The sequence below is a fragment of the Salvia hispanica genome, chromosome 3, assembly GCF_023119035.1.
Source record: "Salvia hispanica cultivar TCC Black 2014 chromosome 3, UniMelb_Shisp_WGS_1.0, whole genome shotgun sequence".
Classification (NCBI taxonomy): domain Eukaryota; kingdom Viridiplantae; phylum Streptophyta; class Magnoliopsida; order Lamiales; family Lamiaceae; genus Salvia; species Salvia hispanica.
The window spans coordinates 8,610,113-8,626,680 of record NC_062967.1 but is presented as its reverse complement, the minus strand read 5'-3'; the positions used below and the strand labels follow the sequence as shown (position 1 = coordinate 8,626,680).

The 16,568-nt window shown below is 35.0% G+C and overlaps 2 protein-coding genes across 2 annotated transcripts; one reads left to right on the top strand and one right to left on the bottom strand.

Annotated features, from left to right (window-relative positions):
• Positions 1-38: 38 nt before the first annotated feature.
• Positions 39-3,890, bottom strand: LOC125209188 (leucine-rich repeat receptor-like protein kinase PEPR2). The gene is made up of 2 exons (XM_048108797.1): positions 646-3,890; positions 39-509 (listed from the first exon to the last, which is right to left on the bottom strand). The coding sequence occupies exons 1-2, from the start codon at positions 3,767-3,769 to the stop codon at positions 181-183; spliced, it is 3,453 nt and encodes a 1,150-aa protein (XP_047964754.1). The 5' UTR covers positions 3,770-3,890; the 3' UTR covers positions 39-180.
• A 9,867-nt stretch (positions 3,891-13,757) lies between these two features.
• On the top strand, positions 13,758-15,742 carry LOC125211510 (growth-regulating factor 2-like). The gene is made up of 4 exons (XM_048111335.1): positions 13,758-14,255; positions 14,367-14,534; positions 14,612-14,963; positions 15,038-15,742. The coding sequence occupies exons 1-4, from the start codon at positions 13,967-13,969 to the stop codon at positions 15,630-15,632; spliced, it is 1,404 nt and encodes a 467-aa protein (XP_047967292.1). The 5' UTR covers positions 13,758-13,966; the 3' UTR covers positions 15,633-15,742.
• Positions 15,743-16,568: the final 826 nt, after the last annotated feature.

Below are 16,568 nucleotides of genomic sequence, written 5' to 3'. Positions count from 1 at the left end.
TAGCAAACATTCCAAGTACATTCATATAAAACTGGTAATGGTATCTTGTGGCTTGATTTTATTTATCATCTAGAACTTTACAGGTTATCAGATAAAAATACCAACTGTGTCATTGCAACAGAATTCCTTGGCAAATGTTTACATGGAGATCTAATCTATGAGGGAATTCTCACATTCACCTCAATTTTTTTTTTGAAATTTAAGCAGAGAACTCACTACATCTCTCATTGAGGGCCTGATATCTGGAACCATTTCAGTGCATTTTAAAGCAAGATCCACCATCTCCAGTACTTCTTGCTGGTCCTCTCTCTCCCAGTGCATGATTTCTTCATCCAAGAAATCGACGTGAGGGTTGTAACCATGTAGTGTCGTCCTTACCCATGAGACAATATCTAAGCCCTCATCAAAGCTGGGATCCACAGGTAATTTTCTGCAAAGAAGCTCCAGCAGAATTACCCCATAGCTGTATACATCACATTTATCCGTCAACTTTGATGAGTATGCATTCTCTGAAACGAAAACAGTAAGGCTTTATGAGGTTAGATTCTTGACAAAAACTCTTGATTTCTGAACATGTTGTAACTGTTGAAATCCACATGATTGTAGCATAGAATATCTGAAAGGTAAAGGTTAGCTGATTCTTACCTGGTGCTATATAGCCAAGTGTTCCAACAATTGTAGAATCTGTTTCGTCTTCTTCAACATCTGAATCCAGTTTCGCTGTCCCAAAATCTCCAATCTTCGGTTCAAATTCTGAGTCCAGCAGTACATTGTCTGATTTGATATCTCTGTGAATGATTGGAGGCACACAATCATGGTGAAGATACGACAAACCTTGAGCTATTCCAAGAGCTATACGGCATCGTTGCTCCCAGGTCAAAGCTACCCGAGGCAACCTCTTGTGCAGCAGATGATAGAGAGTACCTTCAGGCATGTATTCTGTAACTATGTATCCACATCCATTCCTGATGCTGTATCCTCCCATTCTAAGTATATTTCTATGCCTGACCAGGTTCAAAATTCTCATCTCCGTGTTGGATTTTGCCTCAGTTAGATCCACCTTCTTAATTGCCCAGTGCTTTTTTGATTTCATCGATTGTGCTCTATAAACAGTTCCATGCTTGCCTCTTCCAATCACATATTTATCACTCCAACCTTCAGTTCCACGAAGAATGTCAACAAATTTCAGATCATCTGGTAAGTCTTCGTAGCTCGATTGATCGTGCAACAGCGACTGTTCAGGAGTTGATGGGGTATGGTGCCAAAAACGAGTTACTAACACGTACATGGCAGCAAGAAGGCATGCTGTCAAGAAAAATGATCCGGTTATAATACCAGCAAGGAGGCCTCGATGTACTTTCTTGTGACTTCTGCAGTTGCCGCCATTTATGGATGCTAGGCAGAGTCTTGGATTTCCGTCAGATGTTCTGGGTTGCTCCAATGGCTTTGCCCAAGCATCAGGAATTTGGCCAGAGAGTTGATTATATGATATGTTCAGAACTTGAAGTGATCCCATATCATTTGCCACTGATGGTATCTCGCCTGAGAAATCGTTGCTTGAGATATCAAGAATCTCCAAGTTTTTGAGATTGCCAATGCATCTGGGTATTTCTCCAGAAAACTTGTTTGTACTGAGGTTCAGACTCTTGAGATCTGTATTAAGATTGCAAGGAAAATGACCCTCGAGCAAATTGTCCCCAAGCTGCAGCACTCGCAGTTTTTGTCCACTCGCAGAAGTGTTGGGAATCATGCCTGTCAGTTTGTTGTCTTGAAACTGAATGATTGACAGTGATGATGAAGAAAGGATCTCAGACGGGACACCTCCCTCAAGGTCATTCTTGCTGAGGTCTAGCATGTCTATTTTTGGACAACGACTCAGCTCGGGAGGAATTTCTCCTGTCAATCTGTTTGAAGAAATATTCATTTCTACCAGATTTTGAAGTCCCCCAAATTCCTTAGGTATTGAGCCTGAAAACTTATTGTCTGAAAGATCAACAGTTGAGAGATTGCTCCAGGAACCAAAGACTGTTGGGATAGGTCCTTCAAACATGTTTCCTCGAATATTAAAATATTCAATGCTGGATGAATTTTCCAGCTCATTTGGTATGCTTCCTTGCAAGCTATTGTTGTCAAGAGACAATCTAATTAGAGACTTACATTTGATGATTTCTGTGGGGAAACCGCCTACAAATTTGTTGTTGCCAAGGGTGTAACGTTGAAGACGGTTGCCAGAACATGCAGCACGTGGAAGTTCTCCCGTGAACTGATTTCCTGTAAGATCCAAGATAACCAAACCAGGAACGAGATTCTTGCCCAGATCTGATGGAATCACCCCTTCTAATTTGTTTACAGCCAAATTAAGAGTTGTAAGGTTGGTCAACTTGGTAATACCAGGTGGTACTCTGCCTGTCATGCTGTTGTTGTAAACGCTGAACACTTGAAGAGAGATCAAACTCCCTACACAATCCGGTATAGGACCCTCAATATGATTGTGATTCAGCATGAGAAACACCAAACTCCGGAGACCACATAACTCAGGAGGAAGAATTCCACTGATGTTGTTTTCGCGCAAAACAACATCTGTTAGAGAAGTGCAGTTTCCAATTCCCTGAGGTATAGGACCACTGAGCCTATTTTTTAATAGATTCATGAACCGCAAATTTCTGAGATAAGAAACTGAAGCTGGAATAGGACCAGTCAAGACGTTTTCTGATAAGTCGAGGCGAGTAAGCTTATCACATTGCCTGATATCTTCAGGAATGCTCCCATTGAACTTGTTTACAAAAAGCAAGAGGCTCGTTATATTCCTGAGACTCCAGACGGACATAGGAATTTGCCCTTCAAAGTTGTTTCGAGCAAGGGACAGTTGGTCAAGTTGCATCAGCCCCGTGAAGATATCCTGCTCCATTACTCCTCCAAGCTTGTTCCTAGATACATCCAGGAATTGGAGATCCCGACAGTTGCTTATGGACGGTGGCAAGGAGCCATGGAATGAATTGTTTCGCAGAAGCAGTTCAACAAGTGGGCATCTTGATGGAAATTTAGGTAACGTACCGTTGAATTGATTCAAATCCAAATAGAGATACTTCAAATTCAGAACTGAAAACAGCTCACTTGGAACTTCACCGCTCAATGAGCTCGCGCTCAACGCAAGATATTCAAGACGTTTGCATTGGCCTACCTCGGGTGGAATCGTGCCAGATAGCTTGTTCCCGCCCAAGTCGAGCGCCAGAAGCTTGCCTGGCTTGAAAACGTCAGGTGGAATTGGTCCTGACAGGTGATTGTTGTTGAGATTAACATCGATGAGCTGACTGCAGTTTCCAAGCACAGTAGGAACGCTTCCACTGAAATTGTTGCTGCTGAGATCAACAAGGACCAGATCAGAAACCCCACACAGCAACGAATACGAATCTTCTAGAACCCCAGTGAGCCCTAACCCCTTCAGCTCCAACTTTTCCACTCGAAAATCTGTTTCATTTGAGTAGCAAGAAACACCAGGCCAGCTGCAGTGAGCAGAAGCTGAGGTGGTCGGGTTCCATTGCAGGAGAGACTTCGAGGCCTCCGGCAGACTGTCTCGGAACCGGAGAAGCTGCAGCGCAGCTTGAGGCTGCGAAGCAGATGGGAGTGGGACAAGAAACAGAACATAACCAAGAATCACAATAAACATATCGGGTAAGCTTGTTTGGATCAGTAGGTGATTTTGGATTCGAGTGATATCGGATTTTGTGTGTGTTTGGTTTTGGCAAAAATGGTCATGGACATGGATCATGTGATGAAATACCAGTGTGCCTAAACATGTGTGATTTGTTTGTTTTTGTATATTTTAGAAGGAGATCTTTGAGTTGAAGAAATGGGGATATGTTTGTCTGAGGTGAAATGATTCTAAAGTGGTGTTGGTCCAAGAAGAGCTGCTGAGTGACAACAGCTCTCATTATTTTTTTAAGGTAACAGTTTTCCACCATACTATTTGTCTATTTTTTTAAGCTGCGCATGTGCTTATCGTTTTACTATAATTTTGTGGTAACGTCCAACTTTTTTGGCATATTGTGATTTATAATGGATGGGGGGTGGGTGATGGGGTTTAGTTTAGAATATGAAGGAAATTCCATAGACTAGTGCTCGATTCGTGAGATAAAATAATATTGAGATATAATATGAAATATGTCAATACGAGGAGGGATGAGAAATCGTCCGACTATTTCAATCTCATCAAAATGGTGAGATCTATAAATAATCGCAAGATAAGGGTGCAATATTCACTGTAGAGCCGGGCCGACGAGCTCGGGGAGTTTGGTTGTCATGCCAACTGAACATAAGATTATAAATAAAGAGGGAAGAAGTTTTGGTTGATTTTGACAACCGAACGACCCCATAGTGTATAGAAAATGACTCGAAAATTAGAACTATTTTAGAAATTTATATGATATTGCGATATTTCTATAATGAAAATTGAGTGAAATATTGAAAGGGGAAATTGGGCAAACCTTATATGTGGAAGGGATATTTAAATCCCGCACTCCAACTAAATGAGAAGTACAAATATTGTTACAAATAATGTCACATTCACACTTGCTTATATTGGGTTGACGAGTGTGGTGTCACATATTGTCTAAATTCATACAGTTATAATTTTTTGGTAAATTAATCCTTTCATGAGAAACTGGAGTAAAAAGTGGTCGGTATGATTAATTAATAATGTAGGAGCTCTTATTCTTAATAATCTCTCATTAGAACACAAAAGTAAAAATATTCTATTCAAAGCTACTACTAATAAAATGAAATTCAGACAGATCTATAAATTCGGAATATCACGAAAGGCGACTTCATAGATTTCTACAAAGCTTAGGTTGTGAGTTGAGGACCAAGTTTTTTACAGACTCTTTTGCCATTTTTTTCTTGTTCTGGTTTTCATATATAAATGACATTTAGATGATGACTTAGGTGAGTATATGTTTAAATTTGATGTGGCAGGTTTAGAATTAAATCTATAGAAGAGTTTATAGGATCAAATTTTGGATCTCTGGACTTTAAAAATCATACTCCACCAGCATTAAAAAATATTTCATGTTGATCATGTTGAGCTAGACTTTATGGGTGTCTCACATGAGAAGATATTTGACTATTATAGGTCGGTTGGTATGAAAGCCAAAATGTCTTCATAACTGTCAAATTTTTTAAAAACTAAAATTGGGTTAGTGTTGAAAAAATGATTTTCGCGTTATAGTTAATCTTATTGTTGAAATAACGGGTATATATATTTTCATTTTCTTTCCTTCTTTTTGACATGTTCATACTAGAATAGATAACGTAGGTTTTTTTCTACTTCAGGATACAATAAAGATTCCCAAAACGAGAACTTTTTTTTACATTACAATTTCGGGAAACGATTTTAGTGTACAAATTTTTTAAAATAAAAACCACCATCGGTAAGCAAAACCACTTGAGCAGTTTGTTCAATTTTTCAAATGTGTTTCCTAAAATTGTAATGTAGAAAGAAAAATCATTTTGGGAACAATAGACTTGTGTGATAAAATAGTAATATCAAGATAGAGAATTATACGTGGACATTTCTAATCATTTAATATTATCTTTTAGCTTAACTCAAAGCCCTACATAAAATAAGGGTATGCCTCAATCTTGCCAAATTATAATGTTAAGAGCTCGTTTGATATATTGGTTGGGTTATGCACAGGTGAGATACATCACCAAGTTATTGGGGTAGTCTGCGGGCCCAAGATTAAATTAACTCATGTTTGATACGCAATGTCCATAAGTTGGCCTCCAATTTTTAGCTCTCTAATTTCCCTCGCGTTTTTCCCTCTCTAATTTCATTCTAATTTTTTACTCTCTAATTTTCCCCTCATTTTTCCCTCTAATTTTCCTCTCTAAATAGCCCTATCGGGAATCACAAGATTAAACCTTTCCTTTGCAAGATTAAACCACTAAGAAGCAATTCTTCAAACACCTACAAGGCACAAATGTGTTCCAATTAAAATCCTCAAAAAAACTCATACACTCCTTCACTCTAGGAAACAAAAAATTACTACATCACAAGGATGAAGCGCGCTGAAGCAAGGGTGCTCTTCGCCCAATCCCTCCACCCCCTCCCCCCCAAAAAAAAAATAAAATTGACATTTGCCTCGAAGATAAATAGAAACGCGCTGAATCGGAGTATATCTCACAAAATAATTTCCAAAAAACAATGCCCAGAATGACACCACCAACTTCGTCGGTCTCACCCACCACTTTGAATTCTTACCATTCCATGAAGTAATTTTGATGGAGATCGTCGGACTTCGGAAGAAGGTTTCGCAAAATGATGCTTGAGCAAGATGGGTATGAAAGTGATATTTTTTGAAACTGAGTACGCTTCTCAATGCTATTTTTCTGAAGATATATATCATTGTATTTTATTGAAAAATCTGTCGGCCAAGTTGGGCTTTTGCAAAAAAACAAGGGCCACTATGTTATACATTTTGTTATCAAACGCATGAAATGAGCAGGTATTATATATCTATAATTGGCCATATCTTGCCATCACCAACATATCAAACGAGCCCTAACCATGTTTATGTAGAGATTTGATCTCCTGGGCGTCATTAGGTGAGCGATATGTAGGCGACGGTTTACGTGGCGGTGAAATGGAATTACGGCTGCTTACGTGGCAGTAAAGGTGGAATAATGAATTTTCTATTATTTAATTTATTGTTCCTAATATTCTCTCTCAACCATGACACGCCTTCATCTCTACCAACACGCAGGTCAAAACCATCCGTTGCATATCTGATTCTTTTTTCTCTACAAATTCCGTTCAGTTCTTCTTTTTTTATTTCTCCAAATCTAATTCTCCATCAACATTACTCATAATCCAATAGTTTCATCTTCATGATTTTTTTTCTCTGAGCTGAAATTTAGCAGCACATCTAAATTTATTGATTCTCCTAAAATTTCAAAAATCACAAAATTGCAAGCTTGAGATGTAAAACCCCTTCCACTCTCTTCCTTCTCAAAATTTCAGACAAAAATTGCAGAGCGTGAGACGAAAAAATTAAAACAATTTCTTATTTCCACTTACCCCTTTTTCGATTTTGGGCATCGGGGGTTATAATTTTTGTTGATCTGATGCTAAAGCTTGAAATTAAAAGAAAATTTGATGCGGGAGCGATAAACTCCGCAGGGATGGGGAGAAGTTTTGGGAGTATCTGGAGACGAATCAAAAGAGATTCGTGGAGAATTGCCGCCACAATGAGCCATCAACGGAGGAAAAAATTACCATGTACAATGGTAGAGAGGGAGAATATAAAAAAATAATTTAAAAAAAATGTATAATTCCACTTCACCGCCACATCAACAGTCGCCTACGTATCACCTAATGACGCTCGGGAGATCAAATCTCGTTTATGTAATCCACCAATTTGTCAAAGTCCTACATAAGACAAGGGCATGTCTCAATCTTGCCAAAATTATAACTTTAATTATGTTTGTTTAACTCACCAATTTATCAAGTTAAGCCATTATTATTTAATACCATACAAATTTAGATAATTTATTTTCTATAAACAAAAACAACGAAAAAATCTTATCTCTGCATAACTTAACATGAAGCTCGTATTTCTTATTTTGTTTTATACTCCCTCCGTCCCAAGATAAGTGACTTGTATTCCTTTTTGGGGTGTCCCACTATAAGTGACCTATTTCCATTTTTAGCAAAAAGTACTTTAACTTATTTAAATACCATTCCTTAAATCCCATGCCCAAAAGAAGTAGGTCACTTATCTTGGGACGGAGGAAGTAGTATTTATATCTTTTCATATTATACCTTTCTTATCAAACGGGTACATTCTTCAAAGTAGAAAAAAAAATCCAAAGTAATGTCCTCAAATTTTATAGTTATGAAATATGGATGGGCCTAGCCCGACGACTGAATACTCAAGCCCGGTCATCTTGTGTGTGGTATGTTGAAAATAGGACTCCATATTGGGCTATTGCATGGAATTGAGGTAACAAACACCGATCCAATTCTTTTCACCATATAATATTAGTGGCCCAGTTTTACTCACTCTCGTATTTACCTTGGCCAAAACGTTATATGATCAAAGAAATGACATGTTTTTAAAAACATTGTAATTGTTCCAGATCTCCTACCATACCGACCAATGAATAAATTATAATTTTTCTAGATTACTAACAGGGGCATAAATGTAAGAAGAAATTACTAAAACTCAATGAATGCTCTTTAGTAATCTGCAATGAATATAGGAATTGGGGAAAAAAGAAAATAATTAAAAAAAGGTGGGTAGAATGGGAAAAGAGAAATGGTTGGTGGGGGAGAGAGAGTGGTTGTTTCCTTGGGGGTGGTAGCTTTCGAATCACAAATCGAATCCACTGTTGTTTGGTGGTCCATTTCGCAATTATTCTCTTGTTCCTTCCCTGGAAGCATTCTCTATTTTGGATAATTTTTTATAAAAAATATAAAATTTGATTAAATTTTGTTATCTGATAAGTTTTAAATCACTTGGGATAATCATAAAATTTGGATTCATTCTAAATTATCCAATGACAATGTTTTGTACTACTTATGAAATAGGAGTATACGATATGGAAGCCAACATCCGTGTCACTGAGTAAAATGATGTTGTCTATTCTTAAAGAAATAATATTGTTTCGTTGAAAAAACGCCAATGTTTATTGCATGTGGATGTTCAGATTTTTTTGCCGTGAGAAAAAATTGCGAACAAATCAAAATATGATTTCTTCGACTGATTTTTGAAGTCGTGAGACTAAGCAAAATTTGACTAATTTCATAATTTTTCTGACAATTTGCTCTTTTTTTCTCTCACGACCGACTGAGCTCCGAATTATATTCATGTTTTTTTATAATACTAGTGAAACGTGGTTTGAAGAAAAATAAAGCGAAACCCATGTCAAATAATTAAGTTAGGTGCAATGTATGGTGCTTTTCAGACCCAAGTTTAAAATCACAAGTTAGGACAACAATTGTATGTTAAGTTCACTTTGCATTATTATTTATATTGAGTAATGTCAAAGCACTGCAATCATTGAAATGGAGATATTTAACAACCTAACAGGCTCATGAGACTTTTTAAAATTAGTATGTACAGTACCATATTTTCAAATATCTTCAAGAAATTCAACCTAAAATTGGATGCAAAACTTACATGCAAATGTGAATATGTGTTTGACAATAAAAAGCCCTCAAGAGGTGGATTAGTGTTAGCTAAGTAATGGTTCAAAAAACTTTATTAGCAAATATAAACACTAAATTTGTAATTTCAGACACCTTGTCCCTAAACTTTTAAGTTTTATTTATTAACCTTTTTAGGATTATTATAAAATCAGTATTCGGAAGGATGAAAAATATAACGTGATACTATGTTACATTTATATATATGGAACAAAATAGTCTCAAGTGAAATGAAGGGATGATTTTGCCAAAGTTAATAAGCTTATGAAATTAAAATGTATCTATCCATGTTTAGGGAATCCAATTAAAACTGTTTGAGTGCAAGTGTGCAACTATCAACTGTAACAAGTTATGAAACTTATCCTCCCTTCGTCCCACGAGAATATACACTATTTTTATTTTTTTAGTCTGTCCTACAATAATATGAATATCTAATTTTGAAAAGTCTTTTATCTTTAATAAGGTGGAATCATTCTCCACTAACAATACTTTAATTACTTTTATACTCTATCTCTCTCTTACTTTATCAATTTTACAATGATACACGTGCTAAATCCAAAGTGAATATTTTTTAGAGACGGAGGGAGTATTTTACTGCATGTCTAATTAGAAGGACTATATATGAATTAAAATTGTCAAATTATTCTACTAGTTCTTTTTCTCAAAATTTGAGAACATTCATGAATTAAAATTAAATCACCAAATCAAAGAAGTTGCTAACTCGATAGAATAGCAACAAGAAAATTTGCAATTGAGATTTATATGAGGGGTATAATTGTCATTTAAAAACATTTGATAGGGACTTGCCATCAATTCTATCTCATTCAACAGCTGTCACAACCCCTCCATCATTAATTAATGAGTCCCACTCTTTTTTTCTCCTATCTCATATCTCACTCCCATCCTCACCCATAATGCTTCACTATATATCTATATTCATTTGTATAAATGTTACTCTAAAGTCTAAATATTCCCTATTACTATTATAGAGTCATTAATGTCAATGTTCATCATGCCATGAAACAAATAGGGAAATGAGATGGTTTTGCAACTATGATTTTACTATTTCCTTTGGTAATATATGTTGAATGATAATGGTTGCTAAATTGAGTCAAACGGTGGTACGATTATTTCCCATATGAGATCTAATCAACAACTCAATTATTTAAGCATGACTACCACAATGCAATTCTCTTCATTTGTCATTTCAAGACTACTTTCCATGTCTTGTCAACATCACATTAAGTTTTTTGGCCTTTGATTTTGAAAAGTTTTGGTCTCAACCCTAAAACAAACCATTCATGGTTTAGATGACTATTTTTTTTATTCTTGAGTTAGTCATCCATTATTAACTAACTGAATAATGATAAACAATCAAATTTTATATAATTAAAATAAAGTTATACTAATAATTTAATATATTAATTATATATTAAAATATAAATATAATAAGTGGACAAGTTAAAAAGATTTATTAGCATTTAATCTCATTTTTTATATTTATATTTGAATTTTCTTTCTATTTTTTTAATAATTTGATTTAAAGTATGCACTAATTATATTTATGGTTCTAAAAAAAATAAAAAAATTATACAAAAATCATAAATATATGACCACAATATTATGCACTATCCATGTACTATATATGCATCCAAATATTTTAATTAAATGCATAAACAAACCTAATTTTTTGTCAAATAAACTAGTTTTTGGTTGTACAAAATTTGGTCACATAGATCTGTTGTAACTAAAAAAGTGCCCACTTGACCCCAAATTGAATTGGCGATTTTAATTTTCGAACTACCCACTCAAATATGCAATATTTCCTTTTTAATTCGTCCCATAACAATATACATTTTTTTAATTTTAGAAACTATTTTCTCTCTAATGAGATGAGACTCATTCTACACTAATAATATTTTAATTACTTTTCTCTCTACTTCTATCTTATTTTACCAATTTTATATTAAAACGCGTGTTGAACTTAAAGTCATATTCTTTTGGAACGGAAAGAGTACTAACTTTGGTAATGTCGGGCCAACTTCCATCAGTTTGATTTTGATTCTAATACTCCATCGTCTCTTAAAAATAGAAATTTTTCCTTATTTATCTGTTCCCTAAAAATAGAAAATTCATACTTTAGAGAGAAAAAAAAATCTTTAGTAAGATGGGATCCATTTTTCACAAACACACTTTTTCTTGTTATTTTACTAATTTTATATTAAAACTTGCGTCGTTTTAAAAATTTATATTTTTGATGAACTTAGGAATTATTTTTTAATTGTGACTTAGTTAACCGTCGATTTTTTGCTCAAAATCAGGAAAAATCATGAAATTTTTGGGATATTTTTGGTGAACTTAGGAATTATTTTTGAATTGTGACTTAGTTAACCGTCGATTTTTGCTCAAAATCAGGAAAAATAATGAAAAATTTGGGAAAATCATAGAAAATGAGAAAAATCTTAACAATAATAAATTCGCACTCTCGAACTGAAACATGAATCACCAGCTTTAGTTCAAAACTAAAACCATGAAATTTCTTCTCCGGCTAGTTCATATTCCAATTTTCTTGATACCGAAATTGGTGGCCTTTGAACTAATAGTGAACTACACTATTAGTCCCTGATCTTGTCGAAAAATGCACTAATATTTTCTAAAAAAAATTTAGATTATTTTTGGGACGATAAGACTAAAGTAACCTTAGACACCACTAGTGTGAATATTTAAAGATCTAGGGCATTTTGGACCTTTCCATTCTCCTTCTAACTTTTTTCATTTTTTCTTCCATCACCATTTTCTTTTATAAACTCAATTATACTTTTATTTAAATAATATTTGATGCTTTATGATTTCAAAATTTTAAATAAGAAACCATATGTTTTAGTCAGCTTTATTTATTTTTAAAATTAAATAATTATTGTTTTTTATACAGATTAATCTATATGTTTGTGAAAAAATAGTATACTTAAGTGGAACAGTTTTAATATAAATATTAAAGTGAATTATAGAAAATTCTTTGTGGGATTAGTTTTACTTAAAATTATACTAAATTTTTTTAAATTTGTAAAGAAATAATATTATAGTGAATTATAGTAGTTTTTTAATTAAAAAATTTTACTTAAAATATTTAAATGTTACTATATTTAAGTGAAAAATAAATATTTTAATTACGTTAATTAAAATATAGTATAGTAAAGAATATTTTTTAAATATAATAATTAAAATTTAAGTGAACTATGTCTAAAATAAATTAAAGCGAAATCTTGCAAGTAATATTTTTTTATTAAAAATACTAAAGTGAACTATAGTAATTTTTTCATTATAAAGCTTAATCTATACATTATTCAAGTAATTATTTTAAAAATTTAAGTGAATTAATTCAAAAGAAAATATTTTTTGTTGTAAAAGGTGCTTTTATGTATGTCTAAAATAATTGCATGATTGAAGAGGTACCAAAATTGTATTTTCCAGATACCGAAAATGCCCTCCATGGCATTTAGGAGATTTTTCAAATGCAGAGGGGTATAAAGGACCGACAGGTACCAAAAATGTAATTTTTAGGAACCAATTAGGCTATAAATTTTTTTTAAAGACCATTGGTGCATTTTTCGACAAGATAAGAGACTATTAGTGTAGTTCACTCTTGAACTAATTAGAGTATTAGTTTCTTGATTATATTTTTAGTAAGAAAAATGACAGTTGTGTTTTTTAAAATTTGCATTGGCATCATATTGATTAGGGGTGGGATGGTACGGTATACCTTACCGAAACCACCATACCATATACCTTACCGTAAATACGGTATGCGAAAAAGTCATACATTTACTTTACCAAAGTTTTCGTATACCGAACGGTATACCTTATTTTCGGTATGACGAATTTCCATACCGATACCGTACCTCATTTTCGATATACCGTACCGAAGTTCAGTATACCTTACTTTTGCAGTATACCTTACTTTCAACATCAATTAAAATAGAAAATTAGAGTTTTTAGAATATTATTTACTCTATATTTTATAATTTTAAAAATAAATTAAATATAATTTATTCATAATTATATCTATATTTCATAATAGAATTTATAATTTAAGATGATTTTGATGCATAGGAAAAAATTAGTAGTAGCAATTTTTTTAATTAACGGGCTTCGAATATAAGTTTACTTAAAATCCATGTATGTAGTAGTATAATTTATTTTGATCGTTTTTAAACTTACTCGTTAAACCTCTTTCTCTAAAAAAAGTAAAAATGATGTAGTACTCAGTTTTTAAAAATTTCTGTACGTATATTTAATCAATATATCGATCATTTTAGATAATAATCATCTCTAATTTGATGTGATCACATTCTCAATTTCCCCTCGCATTTTTTACCACTCTCAATTCAAAAAACCGTTATTGCTAACGTGTGCACCTAATTTTATCATCGTTTGCTTAATTGAAAAAATATTAGTAGTTAAATACTATATTATCTTCTACAATTAGTGCAGTGTTGAGAATGTCGGAAGCAAGGAAGCAAAAACAATGGCGGCAAAGCTATTAGTACTAAATTCCAGGCTTGAGCCCCCACGCCCCATCCCTCATCCAATCAATTTCCCACTTCTGTCCGTTTCATTAATCATCATCAATCCTATTAAAACCTTAAAATTTCTTCATTTCCACAATTTCCCCCTTTTTCTTAATTTTAGGGTTTTTAATTTAATTCTTCAGCTCCTCAGTGATTATCTTAAAAGGGAAAGCCGATTTTTGCCGTTTTAGGAATGACTAGTTTGGAAAAGGTTGCAGCTAATAAATCGTCAACTGGCGATGATGTGATCCGATTGAAGAAGCTCATGAGCTCTCACCGCCGCGGAGAAGTCAATCCGGGCCGACCGTTGGTTGGAGGCGGTGGTGGTGGGCCCAGCAGCGGCGGAGCTACCGAGGCGGTGGGCCATGCGTACGGTGATGATGTCTCATCATCCTCTCGCCTTGGTGGTGAAAATTTTGCTACTAATTCGCAGTCTTTTGACATCTTCGCTGCTTATTCCGCCACGCCCTTCAAATCCCCAGGTAAATTTCCCTCAATTCTCTCTCTGAATTCTGAATTTTTTGGGGGCAACCGAGGTATTTGATTAAATGCGCCACAGAAAGCTCATCGCAGTTTTTTTTTCTTTCACGCAGAGGAGATGGCTGCTGCTGCCGCCGCGGCGTTCCCTTTCACATTCGCTCAATGGAAAGAGTTAGAGAGACAAGCGATGATTTACAAGTACATGATTTCGTCTGTGCCTGTCCCTCCCGACCTTCTCTTCCCACATTCAAGAAACTTCCCTTCCGATTGCCCTGCTTCATGTAAAAATCCAATCTTGATTTTTTTTAAAAAAAATTTGTCTTTTGATTTAGCTTATAATCTTGATTTTTGGAAGCAGTGTACAATGTGAGATATTCAAGAAATGGAGATCCGGAGCCGGGTAGATGTAAGAGAACAGATGGTAAGAAATGGAGGTGTTCGAGAGATGTGGCGCCCCACCAGAAATACTGTGAGCGCCACCTGCACAGGGGCCGCCCCCGTTCAAGAAAGCCTGTGGAAGTTAAAAACAGTGGCGAAAATCTCAAGAAAACTCGCACTGAGCAAAGCCATGTTCCTCCTAGTACTACTGTTTCTGTTTCTGTTTCTGCTCAACAATTTGCTGCAGGGAATGATAATAGTATCAATAAGCCCCTTTCTGTTTTCAATGCTAAAAATGATCCCTCTTCTTTCAAAGGAGGACTTAATAATAGGTATGATTTGGTGTGATGTTGTGTGATTGTGATTTTGCTTGTGTTTGATTCCTGAATTTTGATTTATAATGAAGGGATTTGAGCTTGATGATGGATGGGACCGATCAGCGATGGCAGCAGCAGCAGCAGCAGCATTTCATCGAATCGAATATGGGATTTGTGAATGTTGGCTCCTCTTCCTCTGTTTATGGCTCAACTTCCCTTTTCAATCAAGATTATGTCGAGCCATTGAATGCGTTATCCTATTCGAATTTCTCGGCCTCTGAAGGCTTCATCGATGCCTGGTCGATGAGCAATCTCGACAGCATCAGCAGTGGGAATGCTGAATCGTCCGTTACAACGAATCACGGGAACTTGTCCCCTTCGCTCAATCTGTCCATAGCCATGGCTGCTGCTGATCAAGAAATGGGAAGCATTGAGCAAGATCCGAGATGGATCAACCCTCTCTACTGGGAGCCATTCGCACGAGGAGGGCCTCTCGCTGAGGCCCTGCAGCCGGGATCAGTCGCCATCTCCGGCTGCGACTCGGTCAGCGCCCCCGCTACTAATGTCTCTTCGCCCACCGGGGTTCTCCACAGGACGCTGTTCTCGCACTCGGATGGCAGCGTCTGCAGTAGCCCGGCTCCTGCAGCTCCAGCATCAGAAATCGCGTTCCACCGGCTCAACTAGTCCCGGTGAGAAGCTGTGAAATTTTCAATATCCCTTTACTTTTGGTTTGTTGAAGTTGATTTGTGGATTGTTTGAATGGTTTATTTATGAAGATGTTGAATTTTCATATATGATGGTAATGGTTTTGGGAGTGAAGTAGTAGAATCTCTTTATTAAGGAATTAGTAGTAATTCTTGATGATTAATTTGATGACAAAATTGAAAGGGTTTGAATTTGGAGACAGCTAGATAGAAAAGTAGATTGTGTCCTTACCTTCTTGGCTCTTGAAATTGGGTTGTGGTTGTGGGACAATGTCCTATTTCTTTTGTCGGGAAATATCTCGTTTCATTGAAATATGGAGAAGTCCCTTTCTCTTAGTTGAAAAATGAATCTTGTCACCACTTTTTTCAACTTAGAATTGGCTATATTTCTTCATTGTGAGCTAAGACACATCTGAATTGAGAATAAATTGTGTAAAACGAAAAAGGTAATATATGACTTATATAGTTATTATATCATTATTATTTGCAATAGTATCAGCTGGTATGATGTTGGAATTTTAGGATTTTGACAAGAAATGTGTGAATCATATGTGGAAAAAGAGTTGGGGCTACTGGGATAAATATACAATTAAAGTTGTACATTGTTTTCATTTTGGAAATATAATGAAAAGATTGGGGGTTGTATGGTGGCAAAATAAATTTTGTTGCGATCAATAGTATTTTTAAAAAATAATTTTTGTATGTTCATAGAAATTAGGCCGTATGTATTTGCTTAATACTAAGTACTATAATTCATTATTATTTTCTTTTACATGTTATACTTTACTAATTTTACATTATTGATGATGAACGGAGGAGGAGGGAGAGGTACATTATAAATTTAAAATTGAGAATAGCATTTTATCACAAAAATATGAAAAAAATAATACTGACGAAAAAACAATTAAAAACTCCA

Coding starts and splice junctions, on each gene's coding strand:
- LOC125209188 (XM_048108797.1), bottom strand. CDS start 3,769: ATGATCCATGTCCATGACCATTTTTGCCAAAACCAAACACACACAAAA. Junction 510..645: donor ACTTGGCTATATAGCACCAG/GTAAGAATCAGC, acceptor TTTTCGTTTCAG/AGAATGCATACTCATCAAAG.
- LOC125211510 (XM_048111335.1), top strand. CDS start 13,967: ATGACTAGTTTGGAAAAGGTTGCAGCTAATAAATCGTCAACTGGCGAT. Junction 14,535..14,611: donor TTCCGATTGCCCTGCTTCAT/GTAAAAATCCAA, acceptor TTTTGGAAGCAG/TGTACAATGTGAGATATTCA. Junction 14,964..15,037: donor AAAGGAGGACTTAATAATAG/GTATGATTTGGT, acceptor TTTATAATGAAG/GGATTTGAGCTTGATGATGG.